This window comes from Pelophylax lessonae (assembly GCF_965119305.1).
Source record: "Pelophylax lessonae genome assembly, chromosome: 3".
Classification (NCBI taxonomy): Eukaryota; Metazoa; Chordata; class Amphibia; order Anura; family Ranidae; genus Pelophylax; species Pelophylax lessonae.
The window spans coordinates 627,591,332-627,609,177 of NC_138770.1; the positions used below are offsets into that span (position 1 = coordinate 627,591,332).

At 47.4% G+C, this 17,846-nt stretch overlaps 1 protein-coding gene across 1 annotated transcript in view; it reads right to left on the minus strand.

Moving 5' to 3' along the window:
- Positions 1 to 17,846, minus strand: part of HHAT (hedgehog acyltransferase) — a 651,154-nt gene that overhangs the window by 570,079 nt on the left and 63,229 nt on the right. Inside the window, exon 5 of the mRNA XM_082249768.1 lies at positions 16,850 to 17,044. Within this exon, the coding sequence (XP_082105894.1) occupies positions 16,850 to 17,044 (195 nt within the window). The remainder of the gene's footprint in view (positions 1 to 16,849; positions 17,045 to 17,846) is intronic.

The window sequence follows — 17,846 nt, forward strand, 5'->3', positions numbered from 1 at the left end:
CAACACTCTTGGTGACACAAGGGGGCTCTACAACAGCCATCAAAACACTGGATGAGGGACTATCTTTATTGAGAAGATGGAACATCCTACCCGCTGACCAGGCTGCGGCTGCGGCCTCTCCGCCCTTGCGCTCATTGGAAACCGAGTGGCATGGGTCTTCCCGCAAAAGGCACTCTAGGCCTTCCTCCTCACATCCTAGCCCCAACCGCAACTGACCTTCACATATGTGTCTCAGGCCTCTGAATGTTATCCATTCACCTGGCCCCTCTCAAATCTTTTTGCGTGTTTTGTCGCTCTCGAGCTGCCGAGACGGCTCTTTTTTTATGCCTTTCTACGGTTCCTTTTCTTTTTGTTTTTTTTCCCTCATGTTTCTCGACCTTTTTGAATCTCAATGCCGCCTTTATTCTGAGTGACATCGACTATCTAGCGCTCTTTTTTCTGAACGATGACCATTAAGCTGTTATCAGTGAATGCCAACGGCCTAAACCACCCGGCCAAGAGGAGATCCCTTTGGAAGGAAGCTTTGACCCGTAGAGTTGATATCTTAGCGGTTCAAGAAACCCATTTTCAAGCAGATTCTTCACCATTCTGCGGTCACAAGAACTATCCCCAAACCATCTTTGCATCTGGTGCCGAAAAAAAGAGAGGTGTGATGTTGGCCTTCAGGGACACACTGACGGTACAAATTCATAAGACGGTTCTGGATCCTGAGGGCAGATACATAATGGTGACTTGCGATATCAACAATCTGCCACTCACTTTGGTGAACTTGTATGCACCGAACTCTCATCAATTACGCTACATACGCAAGATCCTCAAGCAAGTATAAACGTTTAAATATGGTCATCTTTTACTGTGTGGGGATTTTAACGCCGTTGTCGACCCCGGGTTGGACTCTTCTACGTCCCCCCGGAGCCGACAACAGCCCCTTGGGCGGGTGTTGCATGATGAAAAAATTATTTGATGTATGGATATGCCACCACTCTTTGGAGCGGGATTATTCGTTTTTTCCTCCAGGTATTGCTCATATTCCCGTATAGATATGTTTATTGTTGATTTATTTCTGTTAGACAAGGCCTCCTCCTCTGCTGTCCATGACATAACGTGGTCTGACCATGCACCTGTGGAATTGACAATAGAGGATGCGGTGAGATGTGCTAGTTCTTACATTTGGAGGTGTGATGCCCACATGTTGCAGGATGTGGAGTGTCAGGCGCATATTTCCAAACAATTGCAGGACTTCTACCAACTTAACGGGACCTCTGTCTTTGACCCGTGGGTGCTGTGGGGTGCACAAAAGGCCTTCATAAGAGGGGTGTGCATCCAGCAGCAGGCGCGGCTTCGGAGGCAGAGGAAGGACAAGATATCTTAGTTGACTCTGAAAATACACACATTAGAATCAGACAACAAGACTGCCCCTACTGAATCTAAATCACGTACCATCCTTAACTTGAGACAGGAACTTCGTCTCCTGCTCTTAGAACTTTCCCACAGACACTTTAATTACCTTAAACAAACATACTATTGTCAAGCTAACAAGGCAGGTAAATTTTTAGCGTCTCAAGTTCGGCGCAAGCAAGCAAAAAATGGATTTTTGTAAGAACTTACCGTAAAATCCTTTTCTCTTAAGCTCATTGACAGACGTAGTCTTCTTGATTCTCAAGAGCTGGGTTATGTTGTCTCCGCAGGAGTAGGACTAGGCAGAATGACAAAACGTTCTGGCTCCACCCTAGGGGCAGTCCCTGAGGGTATATCCTCCCTCTCTCTGCTACAGGGAATCAGTTCTGTTTAAAGCAGTACAGAGAATTTAACCCAACCCAACTCAATGATAGAGGGGCGGGTACTACGTCTGTCAATGAGCTTAAGAGAAAAGGATTTTACGGTAAGTTCTTACAAAAATCCATTTTTCTCTATCGCTCATTGACAGACGTAGTCTTCTTGATTCTCAAGAGCTGGGACATCCAGAAGCAGTGCCACAAATGAGGGGTGGGATTGACAAAATCAAATCCAATCTAGAAGGCCCAACCGGTGCCAAACTAGAAGTTTTAAAGGCTCATTATAAACAAAGAATGAGGCTAAAGAAAAAATTTTCCAACGGAAAAAAACCCTCGAGGTAGACCACTGGTCTCCTCAAATTGCGGCCTGCAAAACCTTGCGGCCAAATGAGGCATCAGACGATGCCATTACATCAACTTTATAATGTTTAGAGAAGGTATGCACCGACGACCAGGTAGCCGCCTTGCACACCTGGACCACTGACGCCTGATGGCGAAAAGCCCATGACGCACTAAGTGCCCGAGTGGAGTGCGCCTTAACAGGGAACGGGGGCTCCCGACCCTTAATAGAATAAGCCTGCACTACCGTCTGTCTGATCCATCTGGAAATGGTCGCGGCAGATGCAGGCAACCCCTTTTTGGGTCCATCTGGGATCACAAAAAGTGAATCCGTCTTGCGAAACGAGTCTGTCGTTTTCAAGTATACCCTGATCGCCCGGACCACATCCAAGGAGTGCAAAGCAAATTCCCTAGGATGACTGGGCTTAGGACACAGGGAAGGTAATACAATTTCTTCATTCAGATGAAATTCTGAAACCACTTTTGGTAGGAAGGATGGATTCGGACGAAGAACCACCTTATCTCTATGAACCACCAGATATGGTGAACGACAAGATAATGCGGCCAGTTCTGACACCCTGCGTGCAGAAGTAATAGCCACCAAGAAGGCCACCTTCTGGGACAACGTGGGTAGAGGAATCTCCCTAATATCTTCAAAGGGAGGTTTCTGAAGAACCGACAACACTAAATTAAGATCCCAGGGGGGTAACGGCGCGTGCACTGGCGGAGCCAGATGTCGCACCCCCTGGATGAAATTCCGCACCAAGGAATGAGTAGCCAAAGGCTCCTGAAAGAAGATGGCTAATGCTGAGACCTGACCCTTGATAGTACTCAAGGCCAGTTTCTGCTCAACCCCTTGTTGCAGAAAAGCCAAATTTTCGACTAATCGAATAAGACCGAGGACGGAACCCCAAAGGTTCACACCATGCAATGTAGGACTTCCATGTGCGATGATAAATCTTTCTGGAAGTCGCTTTCCTTGCTTCAACTAGAGTAGGAATAACTGAAGCTGACAAACCTTTGTCCTTCAGCACCTGGGTCTCAATAGCCAGGCCGTTAAAGCCAGCGATCGTAAAGCAGGATGGAAGATCGGTCCCTGAGACAGTAGATCCTCCCTGAGAGGAAGTCTCCACGGGACGTCCGCCACCAGTCTGACCATGTCGGCGTACCAAGCTCGACGAGGCCAGTCCGGAGCTACCAGGATTACTGGGATTCCTTCCTCCTCTACCCTGCGAAGAAGTCTTGGCAGTAACGCGAGAGGAGGGAAGGCATATATTAGCTGGTATTGCCCCCACGGGGCGATCAGTGCGTCTGCGGTTTCTGCTAGAGGATCGCGGGAGCGAGCCACGAATCTCTGAACTTTCCTGTTGAATCGTGATGCCAACAGATCCACATCCGGGGTGCCCCACCGTAGGCACAACTGGTGGAAAACGTCTGGATGGAGGGACCATTCCCCCTGATCCAGGGTCTGACGGCTGAGATAATCTGCCTGCCAATTCTCCACCCCCGGAATGAACACCGCAGAGATTGCTGGAACAAATCGTTCCGCCCAGCGAAGAATGTAAGCCACTTCTTTGGCCGCTCGGACACTCTTGGTGCCCCCCTGATGATTGACATAAGCCACGGCCGTGGCATTGTCCGACTGGATCCGAACCGGGCTGCCCTGGAGCTGCTCGGTCCAGTGAATCAGACAAAGTCTGATCGCTCTCAGTTCCAATACATTTATCGGTAACCTGGATTCTTCCGGGGACCAAAGTCCCTGGACAGATAACTGACCAAGAATTCCTCCCCATCCGGATAGACTGGCATCCGTGGTCACTATCGTCCAATATATTGGCAGAAATGACTTTCCCTGGCTGAGCATTGGAGACCGAAGCCACCAAACCAGAGACTCTCTGGTCTGTTTGCTCAATCGTATCAGATTGTCCAGGGATTCCGGATTCCGATTCCATCTGAGAAGAATCTCTTGCTGAAGAATTCGGGTATGGGACTGGGCAAATGGGACTGCTTCGAATGAAGCCACCATCAACCCCAGAACCCTCATGCACGTCCGAAGGGAAGACCAGCTGTTGGACAGTAACAACTGGACTGCTGATTGAATCTTTCGAAGTTTCCCTACCGGAAGGAAAACTCTCGTCCTGACTGTGTCTAGAATTAGACCCAGATATTCGAGCCTCTGGGTGGGAACCAGAAATGACTTTTGCTGGTTCACCAGCCACCCGAATTCCTGTAAAGAAATCATAGTAATTTCTATGTTTTGTAGCAAGGTCTGAGGAGACTCTGCATGAAGCAGAAGATCGTCTAGGTAACCTAGAATCGATATACCTCTTTGGCGCAGAAGTGCCAACATTGGGGCCAACACCTTTGTGAAGACCCGCGGAGCCGTGGCGAGACCGAAAGGTAACGCCACAAACTGATAGTGGTTCTCCTCTACGGAAAAGCGTAGAAAACGCTGATGTCCTGCGAAAATGGGAATGTGAAGATAGGCGTCCTTGATGTCTATGGACGCTAGGACATCCCCTGGATGCAGGAAGGCTGCTACCGTGCGAATGGACTCCATTCTGAATCTTCTTATGTTGACGAAAGAATTGAGTGCTCTTAAGTCCAGAATTGGACGCACTTTGCCCTCTTTCCTGGGTATTGTAAACAGGTTTGAATAAAACCCTTGAAACCGTTCTGTCCAAGGAACGTGGACTACCACTCCTTGTTGTAGTAAATCTGTGACTGCTCTCCGCAGATCTACTAAACGATCTGCGGATAGACGGATATTGGAAGGGAAGAATCGCGCCGGTGGGAGAGATCGAAACTCGATCTTGTACCCTGACCTTATGACTTCGCAAACCCATTTGTCCGGGATTCTGGAAAGCCATGGATCCGGGAACCGGCGAAGACGTCCCCCCACCCCAGTTATGGGTGGGGGCGCACCTTCAGGCTTTGGATGGTTTATCTTCAGGTCTGGAGGGGGCGGGCTTTTGCTTGCCCGACCAACGACCCCTGACGCCTCCTGCAGGAGCTTTGGAGGACTTCGTTTTTTCACCCGCTGGACGAAAAAACCTCTTGTGAGCAGAAAAAGAAGGCCCTCGTCTTTGACGAGTTCCTCTACCTTTAAAATTTTGCGGTAAAAAGGTGCTCTTTCCACCGGTGAGATCCTTAATGATCTCATCTAAGTTGGCCCCAAATAGACGCTCTCCTGAAAAGGGGATATTAGCCAATGCTTTTTTGGAACCTTGGTCGGCTAACCAACCTTTTAGCCACAGTGTACGCCTGAGAACCACTGCTGAGACTAATGCTCGCGCCATTAATGGAGTGGCGTCTAACGCCGCATCACATACAAACTGTAATCCCTGTATCATTTGTTCCAACAAATCTGATACCGCCTGAGGGACTTCTTCTAAGTCCCGGCGTAACCACTTGGTCCATTCAGTTACAGCCTGCGAAACCAGACCAATAGCAATTATTGGTCTGAAAGCTGATCCAATCAAGGAAAACATGGTGCAAGACATAGCTTCTATCTTGCGATCCACTGGATCTTTAAAAGACGGAGCGTCTGCTAAAGGAATAACCGTGGCTTTATTCAATCTAGCAATGGGTGAATCCACCACAGGTGGTTCTGTCCATTTCTTAATAAGGGTTTCCTCAAACGGATAACGCCTGTCAATGCGTTTAGAAATATTAAAAGTGCGTTTTGGCAGACGCCATTCTTCTTCGATTGGATTGCCAAAACATTTGGGCAATGGAAAAACCTTCGCCATTTTGATGCGCTTTTTAGTCCCAAAAGGGATCTCAGTTTCAGCTATTTCTGATGGAATACCCTGTAACCTTAAAGTCTCTTGAACAGATACAATGAGTGCGTTTACCAACGCTTCCTCTCGGGCTATGGCGGATGCCGAAACATCCTCCTCACTGTCTGAAGAGACAGGACCCGAGACACCAATACCAGATGAAGTACCTGCAACTGCAGAAATAGGCTCAGAGTCTGAATCCGAAGTTTCAGATAATAAGGGGTTAGGCGGGGGCCGCTTTCTTGCGCCCTGTCCCTGACAAGCCACTTCCACCCGGGACACAAAAGTTTCCATAATAGCTGACAAAGATTCAATTGTCAATGGGGTGCTGGAGGATCCCGCAGACCCTTCGAGGGGATCCGGAGGAGATACATGAGTGGCAGGGTCCATGTTAATACAGGACACCTTTGCCAGCAAAACCAAAAAAAAAAAAACTTTTTCTTTTTTTTTTTTTTTTTTTTTGTGTCTCCCCGTAGCGCAATAGCGCCCCTCAGAGTACCTGCTTCTCGATCCCAGAGAGAGAGAGAGGGACCCCCAAGGCTCACCAACCGATGCAGTGCAGTTTCCAACAAACTGCAGTCAGCGTCTGTCTTACACAGACTGGAAGGAGCTGTTTGCTTTTTCCCGGGCAGAAGGCGTGGCTCCGCCCCCTGTGTACGCCTTCCGGCGTTCCCAGCCCTCCACGAGGTAGCTGGGCTCACAAAACATGGCCGCCCCCATAGAAGAGACATAAGACTCCAAAAACATGGCGGCCGGCGTGACCTGAGGACATACAGGCATTCGGTCTACGGCAAAATGGCGGCGGACCGCCGATATCGTCTTCCCAGCACACCCACCTGCACTCTGCTAAGAGGTGACATATGGATCTACAGAGATACACTGCACATAAGGTAGGATTATACCTCCTATGTCTGCTGTAATGTTACAGTCTGCTGGGTAGAGTGTTAGCTCTTGAACCAAGTCCACTTCCCACAAACACATGCTGTATTACAAGGGGGACTTGTAAGTATCAGATATATACTGACCATATATGGAGGGGCCCATAATATATACTGCCTCATAATGAGGAAAAAAGGGAACGTTTACTCACCATACCGAACCGACAGGCACCCTCTCTTCACAATACCCTCTCCACCGAGGTGGGGGTTTGTGGACGCCTCGACTCTCTGGTACCTGGCGTCCAAGCGAGACTTTTAACTCGCAAAGTCAGTCCCTTTACTGGGACTCCGTCGCGGCCGACTCAGCGCACTGGTCTGCACGCGCTTTTAGGCAGAAACCGGGGTGACCACTGGATTTCAACATCCAGCCCGTCGCCCGGCCCCGCATACTTACTTGAATATGTCGCGGCCGACCAAGCGCAATGCCATGGTCTGCACGCGCTCGTAGGCCGGCTGGGGTGACCACAAGTGTCGCCCAGTCCGGCATCTTTGCTTGAAGATCTCACAGGAAAAAAACACTGGAGAAAACTACCTAAAAAATGTCTTTTTCTCAAAGAAAAAAAGTCTTGCCAGGACCAAAAGATCCCAGCAAGGAACTTAGGTCCTTACTCCTGACTAGACAGAAAAAAACTGATTCCCTGTAGCAGAGAGAGGGAGGATATACCCTCAGGGACTGCCCCTAGGGTGGAGCCAGAACGTTTTGTCATTCTGCCTAGTCCTACTCCTGCGGAGACAACATAACCCAGCTCTTGAGAATCAAGAAGACTACGTCTGTCAATGAGCGATAGAGAAATCCCGAATTCCCTACCTAATTCAACCCACGACGAAATCCAAAATTATTCATCCACAAGCCATTGCGGATGAATTTGCTGCGTACTACAGCGCTTTATACAACCTCAAAGATAATACATCGGAAATCCAGCCATCTGAGGAAGAAATAAAGAAATTTCTGCACAAGGTGTTCTTGCCATCTCTCTCTGAACAACAATTACAAGACCTCAACTCTCCAATTACGGTTGCGGAGGTTTGCTCTAGCATTACCTCCCTGCCAAAAGGCAAATCACCCGGCCCCGACGGGTTCTCCAATGAGTTTTATCAGCTCTTTACCCAACATCTTAGCCCCACTATGACTGCTGTTTTTAACAAGGCTATGTCTACTTCCTCCCTCCCACCTGATATCCTGAGTGCACATATAGTCACTCTACCTAAACCGGGTAAAGAACCTACCACGCCTGCTAACTTCCGCCCCATTTCCCTGCTCAATTCGGATGCAAAAATTTATGCCCGTATCCTGTCCAAACGAATACAAGTCATGCTCCCCACACTCCTACACAAGGACCAAATGGGTTTCACCCCTGGAAGGCAGACGTCGGACGCCACCCAGCGAATTCTGAACATCATGCACCAAGCACACTCCTCCAAAACCCCATCAGTTTTACTCACTTTAGACGCCGAAAAGGTCTTTGATAGGGTTCATTGGGGTTATATGAAGGCCACCCTGCAAAAATTTGGTTTCACAGGCCCCATCCTCTCCGCCATATTATCCCTCTATTCGTCCCCTTCGGCGCAGGTGTACACCTCCGGCATATTGTCCAAAACTTTTCACATATCTAATGGCACTAGGCAGGGTTGTCCCCTATCGCCTACAATTTTCAACCTGGTAATAGAACCATTAGCTGAGACTATCAGATCTAACCCTCTCATCACAGGATTCAAACTACCGACTTATCATCACAAAATCAATCTGTTTGCTGATGATATCATCATGATGCTCACCCGCCCAGAGAGCTCCCTACTAGAGGCCTATAACACACTACAAAGTTATAGCAGAGTTTCGTTTTATAAACTCAACGCAACTAAATCCACTGTTCTCAATCTAGGAGTTCCCGCTCACATCCAGTCTAGCATTCAACGAATCGTCCCTATTCCCTGGTCCAATGTAAGCATCCATTACTTAGGCATTGACCTGCCTGCCGACCCTCTCAAACTCTTATCCATCAATGTAAACAGACTATTGGCCAAACTCACGACTGATATCTCCCACATGAAAAACCCATACTTCTCCTGGAGTGGCAGAGTCGCAGCATATAAAATGTTCATACTCCCTCAAATTTTATATCTTTTCAGAGCACTCCCCATCCACTTCCCAGCAACACATCTCCAAAAATTTGTGTGGTCATTTATATGGGGTGGCAAGAGATCTCGTTGTGCCTTTTCACTTCTAGTTAGAAAAAAACAATTCGGTGGAGCTGCAGTGCCCGACCTCACTAATTATTATAGGGCTACAATTCTGACCCAGCTAAAACAGTGGTTGATCACCAAAGAGTCGCCATGTGGGTGGATCTGGAGAAGGATGTGGTGCCAACGAGGGACTTGCGTACCCTGCTATGGGGCGATAAGTGGTTGGAGTGGCGACTTGCCCCACTGCTGCCTACTGTACAGGCGGCGCTGAGGGTATGGCGACTATCTCCGGTATCAAAAGCGAGAGATGTCTCAACTATTGCATCACTACCTATGACTATACTTGTGCAACATTTACCGGATATACCAGTTCATCTACTTCTCAAATTAGGGGAAACATCTATCACGTCCTTCTATGAAAAAGGGTCACTCCTCTCCATCGAAGAGATGATTCAAAAGTACAAACTTCCGGGCCACATGTACTACCATCTTCTGAGAATATTCCATTTTCTAAGGGCTCATCCGCTGCGGCCTATAGTGGTGGATGGTAGTATATGGGACCTTCTCACACTCGATACCCTGACAAAATCCAAATTATCACATTATTACGACATTCTATTAGATAATTCCACCTTCTACAAAACTACCTCCATGTTTAAATGGGACAAGGATCTGGGCTCTACACTCTCTATACCACAGTGGCGCTCTGCCCTAGCTGCCATATATAAATATTCGCACTGTGCGAATCATTGGGAGATGACCCAAAAAATTCTGAACAGATGGTACTATACCCCCTACCGTCTTGCTGGTTTTTCCCCGTCATACTCCCAATTCTGCTGGAGGGAATGCTCCCAGGTGCAGCTATTTCTGATGGAATACCCTGTAACCTTAAAGTCTCTTGAACAGATACAATGAGTGCGTTTACCAACGCTTCCTCTCGGGCTATGGCGGATGCCGAAACATCCTCCTCACTGTCTGAAGAGACAGGACCCGAGACACCAATACCAGATGAAGTACCTGCAACTGCAGAAATAGGCTCAGAGTCTGAATCCGAAGTTTCAGATAATAAGGGGTTAGGCGGGGGCCGCTTTCTTGCGCCCTGTCCCTGACAAGCCACTTCCACCCGGGACACAAAAGTTTCCATAATAGCTGACAAAGATTCAATTGTCAATGGGGTGCTGGAGGATCCCGCAGACCCTTCGAGGGGATCCGGAGGAGATACATGAGTGGCAGGGTCCATGTTAATACAGGACACCTTTGCCAGCAAAACCAAAAAAAAAAAAACTTTTTCTTTTTTTTTTTTTTTTTTTTGTGTCTCCCCGTAGCGCAATAGCGCCCCTCAGAGTACCTGCTTCTCGATCCCAGAGAGAGAGAGAGGGACCCCCAAGGCTCACCAACCGATGCAGTGCAGTTTCCAACAAACTGCAGTCAGCGTCTGTCTTACACAGACTGGAAGGAGCTGTTTGCTTTTTCCCGGGCAGAAGGCGTGGCTCCGCCCCCTGTGTACGCCTTCCGGCGTTCCCAGCCCTCCACGAGGTAGCTGGGCTCACAAAACATGGCCGCCCCCATAGAAGAGACATAAGACTCCAAAAACATGGCGGCCGGCGTGACCTGAGGACATACAGGCATTCGGTCTACGGCAAAATGGCGGCGGACCGCCGATATCGTCTTCCCAGCACACCCACCTGCACTCTGCTAAGAGGTGACATATGGATCTACAGAGATACACTGCACATAAGGTAGGATTATACCTCCTATGTCTGCTGTAATGTTACAGTCTGCTGGGTAGAGTGTTAGCTCTTGAACCAAGTCCACTTCCCACAAACACATGCTGTATTACAAGGGGGACTTGTAAGTATCAGATATATACTGACCATATATGGAGGGGCCCATAATATATACTGCCTCATAATGAGGAAAAAAGGGAACGTTTACTCACCATACCGAACCGACAGGCACCCTCTCTTCACAATACCCTCTCCACCGAGGTGGGGGTTTGTGGACGCCTCGACTCTCTGGTACCTGGCGTCCAAGCGAGACTTTTAACTCGCAAAGTCAGTCCCTTTACTGGGACTCCGTCGCGGCCGACTCAGCGCACTGGTCTGCACGCGCTTTTAGGCAGAAACCGGGGTGACCACTGGATTTCAACATCCAGCCCGTCGCCCGGCCCCGCATACTTACTTGAATATGTCGCGGCCGACCAAGCGCAATGCCATGGTCTGCACGCGCTCGTAGGCCGGCTGGGGTGACCACAAGTGTCGCCCAGTCCGGCATCTTTGCTTGAAGATCTCACAGGAAAAAAACACTGGAGAAAACTACCTAAAAAATGTCTTTTTCTCAAAGAAAAAAAGTCTTGCCAGGACCAAAAGATCCCAGCAAGGAACTTAGGTCCTTACTCCTGACTAGACAGAAAAAAACTGATTCCCTGTAGCAGAGAGAGGGAGGATATACCCTCAGGGACTGCCCCTAGGGTGGAGCCAGAACGTTTTGTCATTCTGCCTAGTCCTACTCCTGCGGAGACAACATAACCCAGCTCTTGAGAATCAAGAAGACTACGTCTGTCAATGAGCGATAGAGAAATCCCGAATTCCCTACCTAATTCAACCCACGACGAAATCCAAAATTATTCATCCACAAGCCATTGCGGATGAATTTGCTGCGTACTACAGCGCTTTATACAACCTCAAAGATAATACATCGGAAATCCAGCCATCTGAGGAAGAAATAAAGAAATTTCTGCACAAGGTGTTCTTGCCATCTCTCTCTGAACAACAATTACGAGACCTCAACTCTCCACTTACGGTTGCGGAGGTTTGCTCTAGCATTACCTCCCTGCCGAAAGGCAAATCACCCGGCCCCGACGGGTTCTCCAATGAGTTTTATCAGCTCTTTACCCAACATCTTAGCCCCACTATGACTGCTGTTTTTAACAAGGCTATGTCTACTTCCTCCCTCCCACCTGATATCCTGAGTGCACATATAGTCACTCTACCTAAACCGGGTAAAGAACCTACCACGCCTGCTAACTTCCGCCCCATTTCCCTGCTCAATTCGGATGCAAAAATTTATGCCCGTATCCTGTCCAAACGAATACAAGTCATGCTCCCCACACTCCTACACAAGGACCAAATGGGTTTCACCCCTGGAAGGCAGACGTCGGACGCCACCCAGCGAATTCTGAACATCATGCACCAAGCACACTCCTCCAAAACCCCATCAGTTTTACTCACTTTAGACGCCGAAAAGGCCTTTGATAGGGTTCATTGGGGTTATATGAAGGCCACCCTGCAAAAATTTGGTTTCACAGGCCCCATCCTCTCCGCCATATTATCCCTCTATTCGTCCCCTTCGGCGCAGGTGTACACCTCCGGCATATTGTCCAAAACTTTTCACATATCTAATGGCACTAGGCAGGGTTGTCCCCTATCGCCTACAATTTTCAACCTGGTAATAGAACCATTAGCTGAGACTATCAGATCTAACCCTCTCATCACAGGATTCAAACTACCGACTTATCATCACAAAATCAATCTGTTTGCTGATGATATCATCATGATGCTCACCCGCCCAGAGAGCTCCCTACTAGAGGCCTATAACACACTACAAAGTTATAGCAGAGTTTCGTTTTATAAACTCAACGCAACGAAATCCACTGTTCTCAATCTAGGAGTTCCCGCTCACATCCAGTCTAGCATTCAACGAATCGTCCCTATTCCCTGGTCCAATGTAAGCATCCATTACTTAGGCATTGACCTGCCTGCCGACCCTCTCAAACTCTTATCCATCAATGTAAACAGACTATTGGCCAAACTCACGACTGATATCTCCCACATGAAAAACCCATACTTCTCCTGGAGTGGCAGAGTCGCAGCATATAAAATGTTCATACTCCCTCAAATTTTATATCTTTTCAGAGCACTCCCCATCCACTTCCCAGCGACACATCTCCAAAAATTTGTGTGGTCATTTATATGGGGTGGCAAGAGATCTCGTTGTGCCTTTTCACTTCTAGTTAGAAAAAAACAATTCGGTGGAGCTGCAGTGCCCGACCTCACTAATTATTATAGGGCTACAATTCTGACCCAGCTAAAACAGTGGTTGATCACCAAAGAGTCGCCCATGTGGGTGGATCTGGAGAAGGATGTGGTGCCAACGAGGGACTTGCGTACCCTGCTATGGGGCGATAAGTGGTTGGAGTGGCGACTTGCCCCACTGCTGCCTACTGTACAGGCGGCGCTGAGGGTATGGCGACTATCTCCGGTATCAAAAGCGAGAGATGTCTCAACTATTGCATCACTACCTATGACTATACTTGTGCAACATTTACCGTATATACCAGTTCATCTACTTCTCAAATTAGGGGAAACATCTATCACGTCCTTCTATGAAAAAGGGTCACTCCTCTCCATCGAAGAGATGATTCAAAAGTACAAACTTCCGGGCCACATGTACTACCATCTTCTGAGAATATTCCATTTTCTAAGGGCTCATCCGCTGCGGCCTATAGTGGTGGATGGTAGTATATGGGACCTTCTCACACTCGATACCCTGACAAAATCCAAATTATCACATTATTACGACATTCTATTAGATAATTCCACCTTCTACAAAACTACCTCCATGTTTAAATGGGACAAGGATCTGGGCTCTACACTCTCTATACCACAGTGGCGCTCTGCCCTAGCTGCCATATATAAATATTCGCACTGTGCGAATCATTGGGAGATGACCCAAAAAATTCTGAACAGATGGTACTATACCCCCTACCGTCTTGCTGGTTTTTCCCCGTCATACTCCCAATTCTGCTGGAGGGAATGCTCCCAGGTGGGGACCTTATTACACACTCTGTGGGCCTGCCCTTCATTGACAAGCTACTGGAACAGGGTATTTTCTTACATGTCCACATATACGGGGTGCACTGCACCCTGAGCCCACCCAGTTGTGTGACAATAGCGAATGAAAATTCGCCATTGTCAGACGGATCCTCCTCCTGGCCAATCAGGAAGCGGGTTCTGAGAGTCGTTTCCCAATTGGCCGAAAGGAGAAGCCATGCCATTGGGCATGGAGAAAGAGACGCAGAATACAGTGAAGAAGCCGCCACCGCCATTGCCATTCGCCTGCTGCAGATGGGTGAGTGAGCCGGGGGGGGGTTTCCTGAACTGTACCGTACTGTCATGTCATGTCATGCTGTGGGTCCTGTACTGTAATACTGTGTGTACTGTGTGCGGCCTGGTGTGGTCCAGTGGGGGGGGGGGGGGGGTTATATGGTGCGTCTACCGCCCCCCCCCCCCGGCCCATGAAGCACCAGCCGCCACTGCATTAAAGTGTATTGTAAGTGTATGGGTCGCATTTGGTGGTATTATTCAACCACCTATTTTTACTGCCCGCCAGCCACAAGTGTATATGGGGGCCTGAATATGTTTTTCTGACTTGAGCAGATGTGTTGATTTCACTGTAAAAGGGACCTGTGCGGAGAGTGGTTATCTGTCACAGCCCAAGCTCCTATCCCGGAAGCATTGTGTGTAATGCTGCTGCAGAAGTGTGCTCCACCCAGAACCAGCTAAAAAAAACTCAAAAAACCGGGGAGTATCATCCTCCAGCACTGTACAAAATGGGTGTTAAAAAATAACCACTATTCTTACAGGTGCCCTTTAAAATTGATCCAACATTGTTTGCATCTTTTTGTATCCCTTATGATTCATGATCTCATCTCTGCACAATAAAATGTTGTGGAACTTTGTAGTTTTAGTTGTAGAACTTTGTAATTTTAGTCTGCAAAGCATAAACCGGGATTATACAGTATACAATTATACCGCAATCATCTATCATGTATAATGCTGAAATCCAAGAGGATTAAAGAAAAACACCTAAGAATGTTGTTATTGTGTGAATTAATTTAAAGTTGTAATAAACCCAAAACCCAAAATATAATATTTTGCAGCTAAACAATCTTTAGATGTGATGGCCGCATTTGTTTTCTTTTTTTGGCTTTTTTTCCTTTATGTACAGTATAAAGGTTTTACGGGGGAAAAAAAAAAAAAAAACAACTGATCATTGTAACCACCCCTGTCAGTGGTAAATGTTTTCCCTCATCCCTGTAACTGCTACATCTACAAGACAGCTTGTTCTTTTGAAAAACAACAGACTTACTGGCAGAATCACCAGATAAACATAAAGCCAAAGTAGCCTAAAAAAATAAATAATAAATAATGCAGACACCACGTCTAAGAATTTGTGAGCTCCGATATAATAAATGTTTGCATTTGGGTTTAATACAGCTTTAACAATCAATACGTGTATTTTAAATACAATTACATTTTGATATGGTAGCAGACTATTGTAATACCCCGTAGGGCAACAAGACTGGAAGAGGGAGAAGAACTAGGAGCAGCCTGCGCATATACTGACGGAAGGAGAAATCAGAGTGAGCATTTGTGTGCCGGTGTAACGTTAAAAAACCATACCCCGTGGAGAAACCATACCGTCGTCACTTCCGGTCTGAAACAGCTGAGCAGCGCAGCAGTGCGCATGCTCAGAGCCCCGGATACGTAAATGAACATGAAAGAATTTGACAAGTGCGCATGCTCGGTGGGCATGCAATTCTCACGACACTGTGTCTAATGTAATACTTGCGGCGGGTACATTAAAACACTTCGGCTGCAACATCAATCATCTCCTCTGCTATCGCTATAACTTCCCTCATCTCCGGTAATAAATATAAAAGCGGCGGCGGGAGTATGAGATGTAAATGTGACGGCGATCGCGGCTCCGTGATCCGCTTTTATATTTATTACCGGAGATGAGGGCAGTGACAGGGCGAAGAGCGGAGATGATTTATGTTGCAGATAAGCTGTTTTAATGTGAGCGCCGCAAGTTTAACTACCGTGAGAAATCCATACCCTCCGTAGCTGAATCGGAAGTGACGAGGGTATGGTTTTCTCACGGGTATGGTTTTTTCAAGGAACACCGGTGTTCCTTTACTGTTCATCACAGGCTGGGGGCGGGGAGGTGACCCAGCTGTATTTTGTAAGTGCAGTAAAGAAAAATCAGGTCACCTTGGTGGCTCAACTGTTTGGTAGGTCTGTGAAAATGTTAGGACTGGATACACAGATATACAAATGATTTCATAGGCAGAATATGTCCTATATAGATATATACAGTATTTCAACTGTGAGTTCTGCTGCTTGCCTGGAGATGAAGGAGAAGTTTTAGATTATAAAAAATAAAAATAAAAATGAAACAAATATACATACTATTGCCACTATTCCTCCCATTGATACCAATGATGGGAAACTATTACTCCCCCTATTACCTTTTTGTTTTTTTCTAGAAGATATTTAATTTACAAATAAACATTTAGTGCAAGGCACACTGCAAAACATGCTAGGCATTCCAAAAAGAAAGCCCAGCACTGCCTGCTAACTTGTTGAAAGCCTGTTTATAACTAAAAATCTGTACAGGTTCGTCTCTGCTGGGGGAGAGGAATGTGTTCCTCATCATTTTATCTCCTGCTATTTGGTTCTATTGACAACACAAGCCTTTACTAGCACAGCCTAGGTCGGTTTGGAAAAGAGTTGCAAAGAAGCTTCCAGCATGCCAATTTCTGGAGTTAAATGCTAATATACAATATTTTATATTTGCATGACTAACTACAGGTAAAACAATGCTTTTTCTTTTCTTTTTTCTATAGCAATCATAAAAAACTAAATACAAATCATTCTACATGCTCTTTATTGCTACAACAATAAATGAGATATTAAACTTTATTCTGTAAAAACAGAACAACTTAGGTGGACAGATGGGTGGGCAAACAGACGGAACCTAATTGACTTACCTGGGTATTTTCAACAGTCTCATTATGTAACATCAGGAGCATAAGTGCAGAACTCAGCCAGGTGAGAAGTGGAATCTTCATCTGTCCCATCATATAAAATATAAAGGTGTTCAGGAAAATGGTTGCCAGGCCTTTTGTTCCCAGTATACACCAGCAGGCCACCATGCCATAGGACATCAGGAACCACAAGCGATGCTGCAAACAAAAGCATTTTATTAGCAGCAAGAATCATAAAAAACCTTAATGCAAATGTATATATTTAGGGCAAAGTACCAATGTCTATGAACAGGCCCTCCCTGACCCACCTCTCCAGCAATCCCCCACTGCTTCTGCCTTTTCAGCCTTTTTTTGCCACAAAATACCCACTGCTTCCAAGTGTGATGGGTGCCGCTCAGCCTGCCCATGTTCCACACCCCCTGCCGGCCGTGCTGATACATACATAGGCAGGCTGGCAGGGGCACACACACACAGTCTGTCAGCAGCTGCAGGGGATTTCCCCCCCTCCCTCTCCTTACTCAACTCTGAGTATACCTTGCACAGGCAGCCGTCCATCCTACTCTCTCCCCTGGTTCCTCATTGGCAGGGGGAGCTAGCCAATCCAGGGAGGATAGCAGGGGGCAAAGGATTGTGGGATATGTAATCCCCAGCGCAGGCAGGCCCAATAGCAGCTCCTGGGGACAAAAACTAGACAGACCGATTGCCCTCAGGAGAAAGGAGAAACAGGAACCCCATGAGACTGCCTGAGGGAAGGAGAGAGCTACCACCAGGGAGGGGAAGATGGATGTGACCAGAGGGGCTGCTGCTAACTATCGGGGCAACCATCCTGCCACAGCTCCAGGTGCCGGTGTGCTGATCCTGCCACAATGTCATGGTTGGGTGGTTGAGGACATCTTGCCAGAGGGGACCCCCAGAGTATCTCCAGGTGACTATCTACAGACAACACTGTGTCTTCCTGCTGCCGGGTTGCTAGTCGGGCATTCCCACAGAGTCTGTCCTG